The 16,201-nt window shown below is 42.4% G+C and overlaps 1 protein-coding gene across 1 annotated transcript; it reads right to left on the reverse strand.

Annotated features, from left to right (window-relative positions):
- Positions 1 to 1,509: 1,509 nt before the first annotated feature.
- LOC139733072 (uncharacterized) lies at positions 1,510 to 11,996 on the reverse strand. Its single transcript, XM_071643914.1, has 7 exons — positions 11,874 to 11,996; positions 10,284 to 10,551; positions 7,866 to 8,042; positions 7,275 to 7,454; positions 6,438 to 6,623; positions 2,633 to 2,707; positions 1,510 to 1,833 (listed from the first exon to the last, which is right to left on the reverse strand). The coding sequence occupies exons 2-7, from the start codon at positions 10,521 to 10,523 to the stop codon at positions 1,510 to 1,512; spliced, it is 1,182 nt and encodes a 393-aa protein (XP_071500015.1). The 5' UTR covers positions 10,524 to 10,551; positions 11,874 to 11,996.
- Positions 11,997 to 16,201: the final 4,205 nt, after the last annotated feature.

A 16,201-nucleotide genomic window follows, 5' to 3' on the forward strand; every position in this document is an offset into this window, starting at 1 on the left:
TGATTTTTCAAATTAACATTGATTGTTTTTTTCGTTGGAGGAGCATTTTGCTCGGTCGCAGTCACACTGCACGATATGCGTGCTCAATGTCAATGCGTGTGCAAGGCCGCTGAAAATGCATCGCGCTCTACACTGTTGGTGCAAAATTGCACCAGGGACGTTGCGGCGCTCGTTGGTGGCCGAATACTGGTGCAGTAGACATTTGCATTCAACCCTTGCATTGAATAATTCCCGTAGACACTAATCATAGGGGTAATTGCCTAGGGGGTACGTAAATTTTGTTTTTCTTTTTTGCTTTTGTGGATACCATCAAAGATCGTACACTCATACGACCTTTGATATTTGATGATTTTTCAAATTAACATTGATTGTTTTTTTCGTTGGAGGAGCATTTTGCTCGGTCGCAGTCACACTGCACGATATGCGTGCTCAATGTCAATGCGTGTGCAAGGCCGCTGAAAATGCATCGCGCTCTACACTGTTGGTGCAAAATTGCACCGGGGACGTTGCGGCGCTCGTTGGTGGCCGAATACTGGTGCAGTAGACATTTGCATTCAACCCTTGCATTGAATAATTCCCGTAGACACTAATCATAGGGGTAATTGCCTTGTGGGTACGTAAATTTCATACGACCTTTGATATCATCACACTCTCGGCTTGCTATAATCAAAATATCCCGCAAGAAAACGGCGTATTTCTCGATTTTTAGCCCTTTTTCCGCGACCCGTCGCGTAGACAACACTCTTAAAACTGGACTTAATTCGCGCGCGCTTGGAAAAGTTCTGATTCTGCACTTTTGACGGTGGAATTTGGGATTTTCGATGGATTTTTGGAGGAGACTTAAGGACTTTCCTGTACGTGAATGAGTGTTAATACCGTATGTGTAATGATGTGATTTGCGTGTGATGTGACTGTAGAACCGAAGATCGTACACTTCAGTGTACGATCTTTGGTAGAACTCACTGGCTGGTGATAAAGCACACTGGCAATTAAGTGGCCGAATTCTGGTAGATGACCGAATGCACATTATGTTTACCCCGACTTTGTACTTAGGCGTGGGTCTGCCGCCTTTGACGGCCCCTCTCTAGTTAATAATGAGTTCTTGTGAATTCTCACGTAAACCTTTAGAGTTCTTGTGAAGATGTGTTTAACGTCACGGCAGAGAGAAGTTGCATGGACGGACTGCAACTGGCATACATTATAATTAACTGCACAGCGTAAGTTTAATTATCGCAGGGCACATTGTGTGTGTGTGTGTGTGTGTGTGTGTGTGTGTGTGTGTGTGTGAGTGTGAGAAAAAATGGAAAAGAAAAAAAAAAATTCTTTTTCATTCGTAATATTGACAATGTGGAATTTATGTTGTTACATGTATAATGAAATTTGTGTTATCTTTTCATGAATTAATTTGTATACAAGTATATGGAATTTGTTTATATGAAAAATAGAGAAAAATTAAAGATTAACAAAAACAAAATGTGTGTGTGTGTGTGTGTGTGTGTGCTGTATATTCTACTCTTGAATTCTCGTGAATCCATATCTGCTGAGTATTGAGAGGTGATCGGACGGAAAGTCCTTATTCGGACAGGCATAGAATTGGTGAATCTCGTCTTCTCTGACCATTTCCAGCGTGGCTTTGCATTTCAGAGTGTCCGAGCTGTACCACTGGTAGTCCAGTGCAGCGATGAAGAGTTGATCCGCGTTGTAGGTCTCATCATTAATGACATACTTTTCTTCTCGCCGCTTCTTTGTCGGCGGGCCTTGGTTCACCTTGTTGGGTGGTAGTCGCACGTGCGCTGGCCAGCCCTCATAATTTGAGAACGATACTTCTTCGCCCTGGGAGAAAAAAAAAGGAAAAGGAAAAAAAACACACACACTAAGTATAAGGAATAAAGAAATGAATGAATACAGCTGCATAAATAATTAAACAAGCACAGGACAAAGCAGATAATATTACCATCATCATATTTGTGACGTCACCAGAGCACGCTATACACTCATTCCAATGATTAACATAATACGTTATCTTAATCTCCAGCGATGACTAGAGAATATCATTGACAACAAAAGCTTGAAAATTAGTAATCCATGCAGCTTTGCATTATATATAGCTGAAAATTGAATTACGAGACATTTCTTCAACTGCTTTTATCTGCAATGAAAATAAAGATTTAATTTGGTTACACTCACCTCTTTTCGGTATCATGCGCAAAATAGTTCATTTTTAGTTTGCTGCGACATAACACCAATAATTGCTATAACAACATCAATACTTTGCTTAGAGGATTGAATTTCGTATCAAAAAGATATATTCTATAGGGGAAAAAAAACGAAAAATATTAACGGACTGCTGTGTTATACAATGGTATTTAGATTTCGAGCCTAGAAATAAACATGTTGCATTCATGTTATGTAGTCTAGCAATTTGTTCGTGAACTGACATTTACCTGGAAAGAAAGACACTCATTATTTCGAAAACCAGTGTTTTGCATTGCGATTCTTTATTAGCTCTACATCACTAAAAGTTGTCTTTCAAAGTTTTTGAATGGATTGTACACAATAAATCTCTAAAAAAGCACTTCATCACTCGTAGTTGTCACCTAAGATGAAGATACAGTAAGCCTAACCAGCTCACCACGACCGTCTTGTATGCACTCTTCACCGAGGACGAGGGATGCCTGAAACATGCCGGCAAGAAATCAATCAGGCTCTGGAACGGACACAAACGGAACAAATTCATTATTTTCCACCATACAACGACATGAATCTGTATCGCTAATAAGAAAAAGAAACCCACAAAGTAAAACAAAACTAGTAAACACAGAACCAGCATCGATATGATTATCTCATACCTTGTCGGATACATGCAGGAATTCGAAGTAGCGTGAGGGTAATATCCCTTACGTTCAGATATTTGTCACATAAGTAAAACTCTGCGAGAAATTGCATCGATTTGCACAGAATGATACGATGCACAAATCTAAACGTAAGTGTCATTTCATAGCGCTTATTGTGTTCACTTAACTTTAATATAGAAACGGGAGCTCAACCAACACCTCGGGCGCACACAAGTCCCTACCCTGTGAGCTTTCCAGCCATGTTGCTGACTTATTCTAAATCTCTGGCTCCTACATACTGAATCGCACAAAACAACAGAGCAGCTTCCTGAACCATTCAGTTAATGGATATACAAAGAAATATTGCAGATTTTAAGTGTCTCGCCCAAGCGGCGTGACGGGCCGAATCCGGTCTCGTTCGCCTTATGCTACCACTGGCGTAGCCAGGGGGGGGGAGATGGGGGCGGTCGCCCCCCCCCCCCCCCCCCCCAAGATTTGGACCGGGGATTTGGGAGGCGGAAAAAAAAAATGCGTGTATATTGTATGCATGCACATGAAGCGGGTCTCCTTTTGAACCTTTCATCAAATAAGATATTTTTTGAATATTTCACTCAAAGTGTGCACCAGATCGTTGAATTTCAATTCAAAATATGCAAAATTTCTCGTGCTTGGGAGGGGGTATCCCCCTCCCAAACCCTCCCCCTCTGTGCCTCTTTCCCTAGCTTAGTACACTTTTTAGATGAAAAAAAAAATATGAACAATTCTGAGTGCACAAGACTTTATCACCTATATTCCGAAAAACTCAAGGTTCCCTCATGTATAAGGGGAATTTCCCCTTTTAATCGACCCTTTCCTCCCTCAGTCCCCCCGCCCCATCAGTTTTTTTTTTTTTTTTTTTTTTTTGATTTCCCAAATGTTGGTTCCATCAAATATGCGTATACGAGATGTCTCAATTTCAACCTTAAAAAGGCAAAAGCTCCATCGGAAGAGAAGGGTGGAGATAACACTCGCCCACGCCTTCTCCCTGCTCGCCCGCCCCTCCCCCCCCCCCCCCTTCCGCCATGCATAGAAAAAGACTGTGGCTATACCCAGATCGCTTTATTTCAATTCTAAAAACGCAAAAACTCCGCGAGCGGGAGGGGGAATCCCCCTTCCCCTAAGCTCTACCTCACTAGACTTTATACATACAGATGGTGTACATTCGGAATAAGAGCTAAATTCCGTGATTTCACTTCGATGAAAAAGTATTGCACCAAAACTTTACACATGATCGCTGAATTTCAGGTCTGAAAACGCAAAATCACCTTCGTGTGGGAGGGGATATGCCCCTATCTACACCCTGTGCTTTTTCTGTTTGATTGCTGAACAGACAGCGTTCATGATATTCAGTGTAAGAATTGTTTAATACAAGAAGATTATTTAAATGATACCATTTTATAGGCAAATTGTTCAATAATAATCTACACTAAAATATACTGCAACCTTAAACAAGTGGGACTGTTTCACGTCGATAAAACGCGCAAGCACATGCATCAAATTGCACCATTTGCAACATCAAAATGCAAAAAGTTCTCACCATGGGAGGGGGGAAACCCCCCTCCCACACCCTCCCCTCCCCCTTCGCTCGCTCCGCTCGCTCGGGTTCAGTCGCGTTCATGATATTCAGTGAAAAGAATTAATACAAGAAGATTATTTAAATGATACCATTTATAGGAAAATTGTTCAATGATAACCTACATCAAAATATACTGCTACCTTACACAAGTGTTACTGTTTCACGTCGATAAAACGCGCAAAAACATGCATCAAATTGCACCATTTGCAACGTCAAAATGCAAAAAGTTCTCACCGTGGGTCACCCCCTCCCACGCCCTCCCCCCCCCCCCCCCCTCGCTCGCTCCGCTCGCTCGGGTTCAGTCGCGTTCATGATATTCAGTGAAAAGAATTAATACAAGAATAAATCATACCATATTATAGGCAAATTGTTCAATGATAACCTACATCAAAATATACTGCAACCTTAAACAAGTGGGACTGTTTCAACTCGTTAAAACACGCAAAAACATGCATCAAATTGCACCATTTGCAACATCAAAATGCAAAAAGTTCTAACCGTGGGAGGGGGGACACCCCCCTCCCACACCCTCCCCTCCCCCCTCTCTCGCTCCGCTCACTCGGGTTCAGTCGCGTTCATGATATTCAGTGAGGAGAATTAATACAAGAAGTTTATTTTAATTATACCATTTTATAGGTAAATTGTTCAATAATAATCTACATCAAAATAAACTGCTACCTTAAACGAGTGGGACTTTCACGTCGATAAAACGCGCAAAAACATGCATCAAATTGCACCATTTACAACATCAAAATGCAAAAAGTTCTTACCGTGGGAGGGGGGACACCCCCCTCCCACACCCTCCCCTCCCCCCTCGCTCGCTCCGCTCGCTCGGGTTCAGTCGCGTTCATGATATTCAGTGAAGAGAATTAATACAAGAAGATTATTTAAATGATACCATTTATAGGAAAATTGTTCAATAATAATCTACACTAAAATATACTGCAACCTTAAACAAGTGGGACTGTTTCACGTCGATAAAACGCGCAAACACATGCATCAAATTGCACCATTTGCAACATCAAAATGCAAAAAGTTCTCACCATGGGAGAAATTGGCAAATTGTTCAATAATAATCTACACTAAAATATACTGCAACCTTAAACAAGTGTTACTGTTTCACGTCGATAAAACGCGCAAAAACATGCATCAAATTGCACCATTTGCAACATCAAAATGCAAAAAGTTCTAACCGTGGGAGGGGGGACACCCCCCTCCCACACCCTCCCCTCCCCCCTCTCTCGCTCCGCTCACTCGGGTTCAGTCGCGTTCATGATATTCAGTGAGGAGAATTAATACAAGAAGTTTATTTTAATTATACCATTTTATAGGCAAATTGTTCAATAATAATCTACATCAAAATAAACTGCTACCTTAAACGAGTGGGACTTTCACGTCGATAAAACGCGCAAAAACATGCATCAAATTGCACCATTTACAACATCAAAATGCAAAAAGTTCTTACCGTGGGAGGGGGGACACCCCCCTCCCACACCCTCCCCTCCCCCCTCGCTCGCTCCGCTCGCTCGGGTTCAGTCGCGTTCATGATATTCAGTGAAGAGAATTAATACAAGAAGTTTATTTAAATTATACCATTTTATAGGCAAATTGTTCAATGATAATCTACATCAAAATAAACTGCTACCTTAAACAAGTGGAACTGTTTCACGTCGATAAAACGCGCAAAAACATGCATCAAATTGCACCATTTACAACATCAAAATGCAAAAAGTTCTCACCGTGGGAGGGGGGACACCCCCCTCCCACACCCTCCCCCCCCCCCCCCCTCGCTCGCTCCGCTCGCTCGGGCTCGGTCGCTTCGCTCCCTCGCACACTAACCGCCCCCCCTAAGATGAAATCCTGGCTACGCCGTTGTATGCTACATGCAGCGCAATTACAGCTAGGGTAGTACGTCATTAACACGACTTATCTCTATACAATTCTGTTCACATCATTCACTTTTGCGTGAATTTCAGAATTCAAGAGACCTTGTTCAGCTCTCCCTTCCCAACAGAATACTCTCTGATGATCCGTTCTCCGTCCGTGTCCAGCTTCCCATCACGCATCAGCTGATATCCGGTCATAGTCGGCTCCTGGTTGAAGTCTCCGCAAAGAACGTGAGGACAGTCGACGCCACCGGCAAATTCAATGAGAGAATTCATAGCAAGTCCGGCCTGAAAATAACATTATTGATCGTATAGGGAAAGTGGCTTTAGTTGTATGGGCTACAGGGAGCTGCTATTATTAAATACAAAGTAGGCCCTATCACTATAACATGTAGGACCCACCTCCATAAAAAGGTTTGCAACAACTTTAAATCTCCCATTTGGTTGGGCGTTACCTGGTTGCTGCCGTGTTTGTTAAACTTTCATGAAGCTCCCCCTTATCTAACTTACCTCTGCGCCTTCTTTTCCTTCTGCTCATTTTTTTTTTTATTTCTTAAACATTTCCTTCTTTGTTCTTCTCTTGTAACGCCTCTTATTTTCCTCGTAGTTTTTCTTCTTTAAAATCATCTAACATTTTCTTTTACTCCTTGTCATTCCCTGTAATATCATCCCCCATCATCTAATCATCTCTACCTTTCCGCAATCTTCCTCTGCTCTCATCCCTCGTTCTTAAATATTTTTTTATAGAATTCTCACTGCCACGATGTTCAGTCTACCTTTAGTTGCATTGTTTTACAGCATCTGCACTCAATAATTTTAACCAAGACTAGTACATCATCACTGCGTATTTCGCAACATCAGACAGAGTTATAGTGTGTTCATTTCTTGCGAGAGAATGTTAAATTTGGCACTAACATAACGCTATTACAGTGCACGCACCTGCAAAGTGGTGATGTCGATGTTTCTGTACTCGTCAAATAGCAGGTGCGTGTTGCCGACGGATATTGTGCGTTTTGTGACGTCATCCTGGAGTTTGGTCAGTAAGACAAGGTGACCCTGGCTTGTGTAAGCTCGAATACCATCTTGGACTGCGGGTAGTAAGTTGGCGGTTCGACATGCCTGCAGTATAATTAGATAGCAGTAATTAATGTGGCAATATAAACATTGCTGGAAAAAAAAAAAAACGTCTGTATCGACACAACTGAATTGCTGACAATTTTGTCACAATTCACTCACAGGCAACTACAAATATGTATTGTCCATAGGTTTTGATATATCTTTGTAAAATTAATTTGTGCAATCAGAGATACGGTTTCATATCCATGTCTGACATGTAACTCATGTATAATAGTATACATGTATATAGCAATCATCTGCAGAAAATAATAATGCTGTGTTTTCGTTTGTCCACGTTTGCAATTTGACCACAAACCCTTTGACAGCGTAATATACATGCGTGTGTGTGTGTTTGTGTGCGCGTCTTTCAATGCAACTATACACTAACAATCTCAGGCGAATCCAGGATTTTACCTTGGTGACGAGTTCGTTGAAGACTACTCCCCGCTCTTCCACCTTTTGGAATCGCTCCCTCTTGTAGAACGTGGCTCCTCCTTCTTGAACGCCTCTGACTTTGTTGAAGTGGGATCCAGCGTAGCCCAACGATATCATGGCCGGGTATAGCTGTTCAGCAAAGTAGACTGGTCCTACCTGTTAGGATTGGAACAAGACGTATATAGTGTTCCGGTATTTCACAGTTATAGCAACCATGTAAATAGCAGGTTGCTCACTAATTGAATGAGATAGCCCTACATTGGTAAGCACGTTTAAAATTATGATGGATTATATACTTGTGTGACATTGCCATTTCTTGCCTTCGTTTGCTTCTAACATTCTATATACATCTCATCTAATCCCTTCCTATACCGGGTGTCCCAAAAAAAAGCGGAACGGTGGATTTTCAGTATCTTGCGGTCTAAAAGTTATATATCTTTTGACATCATTAGAAAGAGCATCTTCCGCAGAAGACTATGATACCAAAAGCACCAAATTTGGTTCAGTACTTTTTATTCTACGCCAATTTCTGAAAATGCAGTCATTGCCAAATTTCGCCGGATTTTTGCGACTTATGAGATAATAATTAAAGTGCACTACGCGATCCATACGGTGAATATTGTGTAAGCTCGGTGATCCGTGTCAGCAAAAGATACAGCTTTCACATTGGGAAACCCGTGTGTGTGTGTCTGTGTGTGTGTGTGTGTGTGCACGCGCGCTCCCAATACGAAAGCGTTATCTTTTGTTGATATGGATCAACGAGCTTACACAATTCACCGTATGGGACGCGTGTCGCACCCAAATTATTATTTCATAAGTCGCAAATAATTGAAAATGACTGCATTTACAAAAATTGGCGTAGAATAAAAAGTGATGAACCAAATTTAATGATTTTGGTATCATGGTCTTCTGCGGAAGATGCTCTTTCTAATAATATCAAAAATTATTACCTTTACGAGGGAGTTTTGCGAGGCAATTCCGGTTGTTATTTTGGAGGGTTAAAGGTCAGGAGTTGTTATTTTGCAGGGTTAAAGGTCAGCGGTCAATATGCTTTTCGCCACGTCGCTGCGGAACAGTAGCAGTCCCCGCGTTCACATTGTCCCCCGCGCCGCGGGGACAGCCTCAAGAGATCTTATCTTTTTTACGACTGACCGTTCACATTGGTATCTCATCTGTCCCCGAGCTGTGGGGGCAATTGGGGCTTGGGGCGAGCTCTGCCAGGCATAGCGCATGCGCACATTTGATGACCACAGCTGGACGCTATCAATTTCGCCCCAAGGTCACTCTCCCCTCCAAATCTTGTCCCCGTACCCGACTTGATTCGCGGGGACGAGGGGACAAGTCCCAGCGAGCGTTCACATTATGGTTTTGGAGGAGAAAGTCCCACAGCTCGGGACTTTCCCCGCGGCGCGGGGGACAATGTGAACGCAGTGTATATGTGCAAACAGTGCAATCTTCCGGTTTGGGGAGGTGGGAAGAGAAAGAGTGGAATTTCTCTCCCCACCTCCCTGCTCTAAACGTAAATATTCCGATCGACCACGAAAAGAAAACATTCCAGGACGTCCAGGGTGTCAGTTACACGCACCGCAGAAGAACGCTGATAAATCAACTCATACAAGGTCGACCACTTACAGCAGCACTAGGCAATGTGACTAGTCCATTTGTGATCAGTAATTGCACAGTGACCATCAGTTTTACAACTCTCAAACTTTTAAAAGAGAAGTAAAAATAAAGTGTAAGAACGTTCAGAAGTTTGAAGTTGGAGTTGAATGATATACACTGATGAACAATTTTGCAATTGTTCAACATGTTGATGGTCTACAGGTAGTCAAATGTGGCTTGATCTGTATCATATATACTGTAGTGTATAGCCGTATTTACATATTTTCTTAATTTACCTAGGGGGATAGGTAATAATTATGATATTGACTGGCCTTTCTTTCGGGAGGTACCAGATAAATATTGCCCGCACTGAAAACATATTGCCCTCGTCTTCGACTCGGGCAATATGCTTTCAGTTTGGGCAATATTTTCTGGTACCTCCCTCAGGGCCAGTCAATATTATATAATTATTGTCATATATTCCAAATTGAAGCCTGCAAACTCAATCATTGTTCACATAAATCTTTATCAGATATACGATGATGTAGTTCTGAACGCGATGTAAGCGTTCGTCCACTTTAGAGTGAGACAACTCTGCTATAGTGCACCGTCAAGCCATCACGTATTCCGACGTAAGGTGCAAAAAAGTGCCCCCCCCCCCCCCGGTTCCGCCGGCCCTGTAGTGAGTAATTTGAAGTGTCATAATCATGCACATCGTATCTGCCTAATATAATGATTCATGCCAATATAGACGATAAACTCTTGCACTTCACGCAGGCTGAGGTTGCCGCTGACCTCTTGCAAGCAGACGATATCTGGGTAGTGGTGGCTGATTTCTACAATCAGTTGGCGGTGTCTGTCAGCCATCTTGTAGGCATCCCTCGGGCAGTATGGATACCATCCCTTCACATGACAATCGGCGAGAATATTGTATGTCATGAGCGTGAAGTCTGTTGAATTGGCGTCGCTATTGTCCCCTCCACAGCTTTGCTCCCACGCCCAACGCCTCCGCAGATTCGTGGGTACCCGCTCCATTGTCTTCTCTTTAACGGTGTCACACAACCTATAAAGAACGGGAAAAGAAAAGATTACTCAAACTGCCTATGCGCATTGCGCACAAGTTTGCTGGATAATTATTTTGACATAATAGACATACCGTATGTAATATGGCCGTCCGCAGTGGGTGAGGGGACGTCGGAAAATTTGGATGATGTCCGTTATTGCGAAGGTGCGCTAATCCAAAAACGAAACAAGGTTCGTTCTTCCGAAATACACACATACACACACACACAAAGTACAAACCCAAATGTTCGTTATAATCCGAAATTGAAAAAGGGCTAATTAAGCCGAAGATGTCCGTTTATTCTGAAGGTTTGTAATTCCGAAAATGGAATAAGGTTCGTTACTCGCAGAAGGTTCGTTAATCCGAAAAATGGGTTCGTTTTGCCGAAGGTTAGTTCATAATTTTAATCGCGAAGATGAAATATTAAGGTTCGTTTATCTGAAAATGAAAAGAAGGTGTGTAATATTTTTAATGTTTTAAAGTACATATCCCCTCTACTTATAGGCACTAATTAAGTTATGTTATTAACTTCAGATAAAAAATTTCTCCATGGTTTTTGCCTGAGCTCGGTCAAGCGCTGTCGAAAAAAAGAATAACAACAACTCTTCTTTTTCTCGTTCAAACTTTCGATGTGTATGTGTGTTTCACTTATTTGTATAGCATTCGTTATCGATGATTATACAGTGTATATAGTTGATGTTTTGGGGAAAATATTTTCCTTAATATCGTGAACCGGGATCTTCAGGTAGGTATGTCATGCATAACTTTAGGTTTGCCACAGACCCAACATGTCAAAGAGGATTGATGCGTGTATAATACATTATCAGGCCTACACATCAAGTCTGTTGAATCATGCTGCATGGATCTCATAAATAGGCCTTCTTGATGAGGTTTGCTTTATGAACCTTCCGAACAATATCTGCTGCTTATTTCTCAAACAACGACAAAGGCAGAGACATACAGAATGAACTTCCTCTATTCCCATGAATTTCCTGAATGGGTAGTTGTAGTATGATAGTAGGTCTATACGGCCTACACAGAGTATAACATGCATTAAGCCAACAATCCGGGTTTCGTCTCTTGTAACATGTAGATATAACCTCTTCAACTCGTTCAGCTATCAATTAATGTATAACTGTGCTGGAGTATAGTGAGTATAGTACTGCCGGTGGCGAGAATCCACCTGATCCCTGTACACAATACAAAACTACTGAAAGGATTACCAAATTCTTGCTATAGGTAATATAGCCCGAACTACTAGTAATAATGATCACTTACGTACAATAACAGTTGGCATGTCAGTCAGTGGTATACATACTCACTGTGATTCAATCAGGAACTTGGGAGAGCGTCTTTGACTTGGTTGTGACGAGTATACGTACAACTAAAACGTGCAACACTGTTGTTTTGACCGAGATATCAGTGTACTATCGGAGATACATTGTACTGTACACAATGTGCATTCCGTGGACTCTGCACTATAAGGAGTAGTACCGCATAGTAACAACGGCGTAGCCAGGATTTCATCTTAGGGGGGGCGGTTAGTCTGCGAGGGAGCGAAGCGACCGAGCCCGAGCGAGCGGAGCGAGCGAGGGGGGGGGGGGGTGGGGGGTGTGGGAGGGGGTGTCCCCCCTCCCACGGTGAGAACTTTTTGCATTTTGACGTTGGAAATGGTGCAATTTGATGCATGTTTTTGCGCGTTTCATCGACGTGAAACAGTCCCACTTGCTTAAGGTAGCAGTTTCTTTTGATGTAGATTATTATTGAACAATTTGCCTATAAAACGGTATAATCTAAATACACTTCTTGTATTAATTCTTGTCACTGAATATCATGAACGCCACTGAACCCGAGCGAGCGGAGCGAGCGAGGGGAGAGGGGAGGGTGTGGGAGGGGGGTGTCCCCCCTCCCACGGTAAGAACTTTTTGCATTTTGATGTTGCAAATGGTGCAATTTGATGCATGTTTTTGCGCGTTTTGTCGACGTGAAACAGTCCCACATGTTTAAGGTAGGAGTATATTTCAGTGTAGATTATTATTGAACAATCTACCTATAAAATGGTATAATTTGAATACACTTCTTGTATTAATTATTTTCCCTGAATATCATGAATGCCACTGAACCCGAGCGAGCGGAGCTAGCGAAGGGGGAGGGGAGGGGGGGGGGGGTGTCCCCTCTCCCACGGTGAGAACTTTTTGCATTTTGATGTTGCAAATGGTGCAATTTGATGCATGCTTTTGCGTGTTTTAACGAGTTGAAACAGTCCCACTTGTTTAAGGTTGCAGTATATTTTGATGTAGATTATCATTGAGCAATTTGCCTATAATATGGTAGGATTTAAATACACTTCTTGTATTAATTCTTTTCACTGAATATCATGAACGCGACTGAACCCGAGCGAGCGGAGCGAGCGAGGGGGGGGGGGGAAAGGGTGTGGGAGGGGGGTGTCCCCCTCCCACGGTGAGAACTTTTTGCATTTTGATGTTGCAAATGGTGCAGTTTGATGCATGTTTTTGCATGTTTTAACGAGTTGAAACAGTCCCACTTGTTTAAGGTTGCAGTATATTTTGATGTAGATTATCATTGAGCAATTTGCCTATAATATGGTATGATTTAAATACACTTCTTGTATTAATTCTTTTCACTGAATATCATGAACGCGACTGAACCCGAGCGAGCGGAGCGAGCGAGGGGGAGGGGAGGGTGTGGGAGGGGCGGGGGGGGGTGTCCCCCTCCCATGGTAAGAACTTTTTGCATTTTGATGTTGCAAATGTGGCAATTTGATGCATGTTTTTGAGCGTTTTATCGACGTGAAACAGTAACACTTGTTTAAGGTAGGAGTATATTTTGATGTAGATAATCATTGAACAATTTGCCTATAAAATTGTATCATTTAAACAATCTTTATGTATTAATTCTTTTCGCTGAATATCATGAACGCGACTGAATCCGAGCGAGCGGAGCGAGCGAAGTGGGAGGGGAGGTTCCAATTTGGGGGGTGTCCCCCCTCCCACGGTGAGAACTTTTTGCATTTTAATGTTGCAAATGGTGCAATTTGATGCATGTTTTTGCGTGTTTTAACGAGTTGAAACAGTTCCACTTGTTTAAGGTTGCAGTATATTTTAGTGTACATTATTATTGGACAATTTGCCTATAAAATGGTATCATTTAAATAATCTTCTTGTATTTATTCTTACACTGAATATCATGAACGCTGTCTGTTAAGCAATCAAACAGAAAAGGCATGCACACGAGGGTGTAGATAGGGGCATATCCCCTCCCACACGAAGGTGATTTTGCGTTTTCAGACCTGGAATTCAGCGATCTGGTGCAAATTTTTGGTGCAATACTTTTTCATCGAAGTGTTAAAATCACGGAATTTAGCTCTTATTCCGAATGTGCACCATCTGTGTGTATGTATAAAGTCTAGTGAGGTAGAGCTTAGCGGAAGGGGGATTCCCCCGTTTTTAGAATTGAAATAAAGCGATCTGGGTATAGCCACAGTCTACTTCTATGTATGGTGGAAGGTGGGGGGGGGGGGGGGAGGGGCGGGCGAGCAGGGAGAAGGCGTGGGCGAGTGTTATCTCCACCCTTCCCTTCCGATGGAGCTTTTGCCTTTTTAAGGTTGAAATTGAGATATCTCGTATACGCATATTTGATGGAATCAACATTTGGGAAATCACAAAAAAAAAAAGAAAAACTGATGGGGGAGGGGGACTGAGGGAGGAAAGGGTCGATTAAAAGGGGAAATTCCCCTTATACATGAGGGAACCTTCAGTTTTCGGAATATAAGTGATAAGTCTTGTGCACTCAGAATTATTCATAATTTTTTAGTAAATCTAAAAAGTGTACTAAGCTAGGGAAAGAGGCACAGAGGGGGGGGGGGTTGGGAGGGGGTTACCCCCTCCCAAGCACGAGAGATTTTGCATATTTTGAATTGAAATTCAACGGTCTGGTGCACACTTTGAGTGAAATATTCAATAAAATATCTTATTTGATGAAAGGTTGCAAAGGAGACCCGCTTCATGTGCATGCATACAGTATACACGCATTTTTTTTTCCGCCTCCCAAATCCCCGGTCCAAATCTTAGGGGGGCGACCGCCCCCATCGCCCCCCCCCCCCCCCCCTGGCTACGCCAGTGCATAGTAAAGCCCAAGGAGGTACAATGTACTAATCAATACACATGTACTAGGCGAACTACCTCCTTGGTAAGCCCTACTACAGCAGCTGTATAGGGAGGTGGAAAGAGACCTCCCTGGGAATAGTGCGTTTGGCTTGACGGAATCCTGGCCCTATAATAGTAAGAATTGTGATAAAATTCCTCAACAGACGGATTTTCCTGTCGGTTTTAATATGCTCAACCCATGCTAGCCTTGCCACGCCAGTTTACAAGAAATGAAAGAAGTGCCTTTGTAAGCATACACTCATCAGTGCATGCAGGGGGGTGAGAGGAAATTTGGAATATGTTCTCTCATTATGTACGCCCTGATTGGATGGAAAGAGATACCTTTATACATAACGAAACACGAACAATCTTCGTAAGATCTGATGGTGAACGTCTGGCTGCGTTATACCGTCGTGGAATTATGTCGTTGTCTGTCTGCCTATCGTCTGTTTTACAAGTCTAATTGCAGACTAGTGTTGTTGTTGTTGTTTTAGATTGTGGAGCTCACTGCCGGGTGGGCAATTTGCTCCAAAAAATATAATTATTCAGATATGCCTGAAGTTTATTTATAAAAACCTAAAATACTTTAAATTATTTACAAAAAACCAAATTACATTTATTTTCATATTTACAATTTTACATCGGAAGGAAGGGGACAGGGTTCCGGAAATGATGTCATCTGCCTACTCCTGCATCGAGAGAAATGCAGGGTTACGCCGTTCCCGTCGGCAAAGCAGGTATAGGACCCGCCCACCGACGCCGGTGATGTCTTGGCCTTTCCCGGGGTCAGGCGCCTCTAGTTGTCTATCGGCCTAGGTGCAGACTACTAGTATATCACTCAGAATATATTCAGCTTGTGTTATTCAATCAACTACACATAAAAGTGTTGGTTGATTGCGTATGCGCATAAATGATATTGTGTGTGTACGTGTGTGTGTGTGTGTGTGTGTGTGTGTGTGTGTGTGTGTGTGTGTGTGTGTGTGTGTGTGATGCGTGCCTAAGCCTATTTGCATTAATTCTGGGGTTCCCATTGTCATACGATCGCTACGCACGCCACGATTGGCTATTAGAAGCTGATCGTGGAATTTTCGTTTAAATAAATGTCTATCACAATTTTCGCCATGATTGAAATCGTGATCTTCATTATGAAGTAATCATTGTGATCTATCAGATCTTGAGGTCAGTCGTGGATGACAATGACGTTGATCGTAGAAAAAATTTTGGACGATTCAAAACTTTTCTACGATCAAGACAATTGTCACGAGTGACATCAATACAGTATCTGATCACTGCGATCATTCCCAGAGACTCCAACTCTCCCGTTTTCGACGGGAGATCTCCCGCCGAAAACCCATTTTTGCACAATCTCCCGTTCTCCCATTTGAGATTTACTTTCTCCCGCCCTGGCTCTTTGTCTCCCGTTGGAAAAGATTCCTTACTTATTTCTATCGTGTGTTGAAAAAATAAGCCTTAGATAGCACAAG

This window comes from Diadema antillarum, unplaced genomic scaffold (genome assembly GCF_040938485.1).
Source record: "Diadema antillarum isolate AM-2024a unplaced genomic scaffold, OU_Dant_1.0 seq00000460_RagTag, whole genome shotgun sequence".
In the NCBI taxonomy this organism is placed as follows: Eukaryota; Metazoa; Echinodermata; class Echinoidea; order Diadematoida; family Diadematidae; genus Diadema; species Diadema antillarum.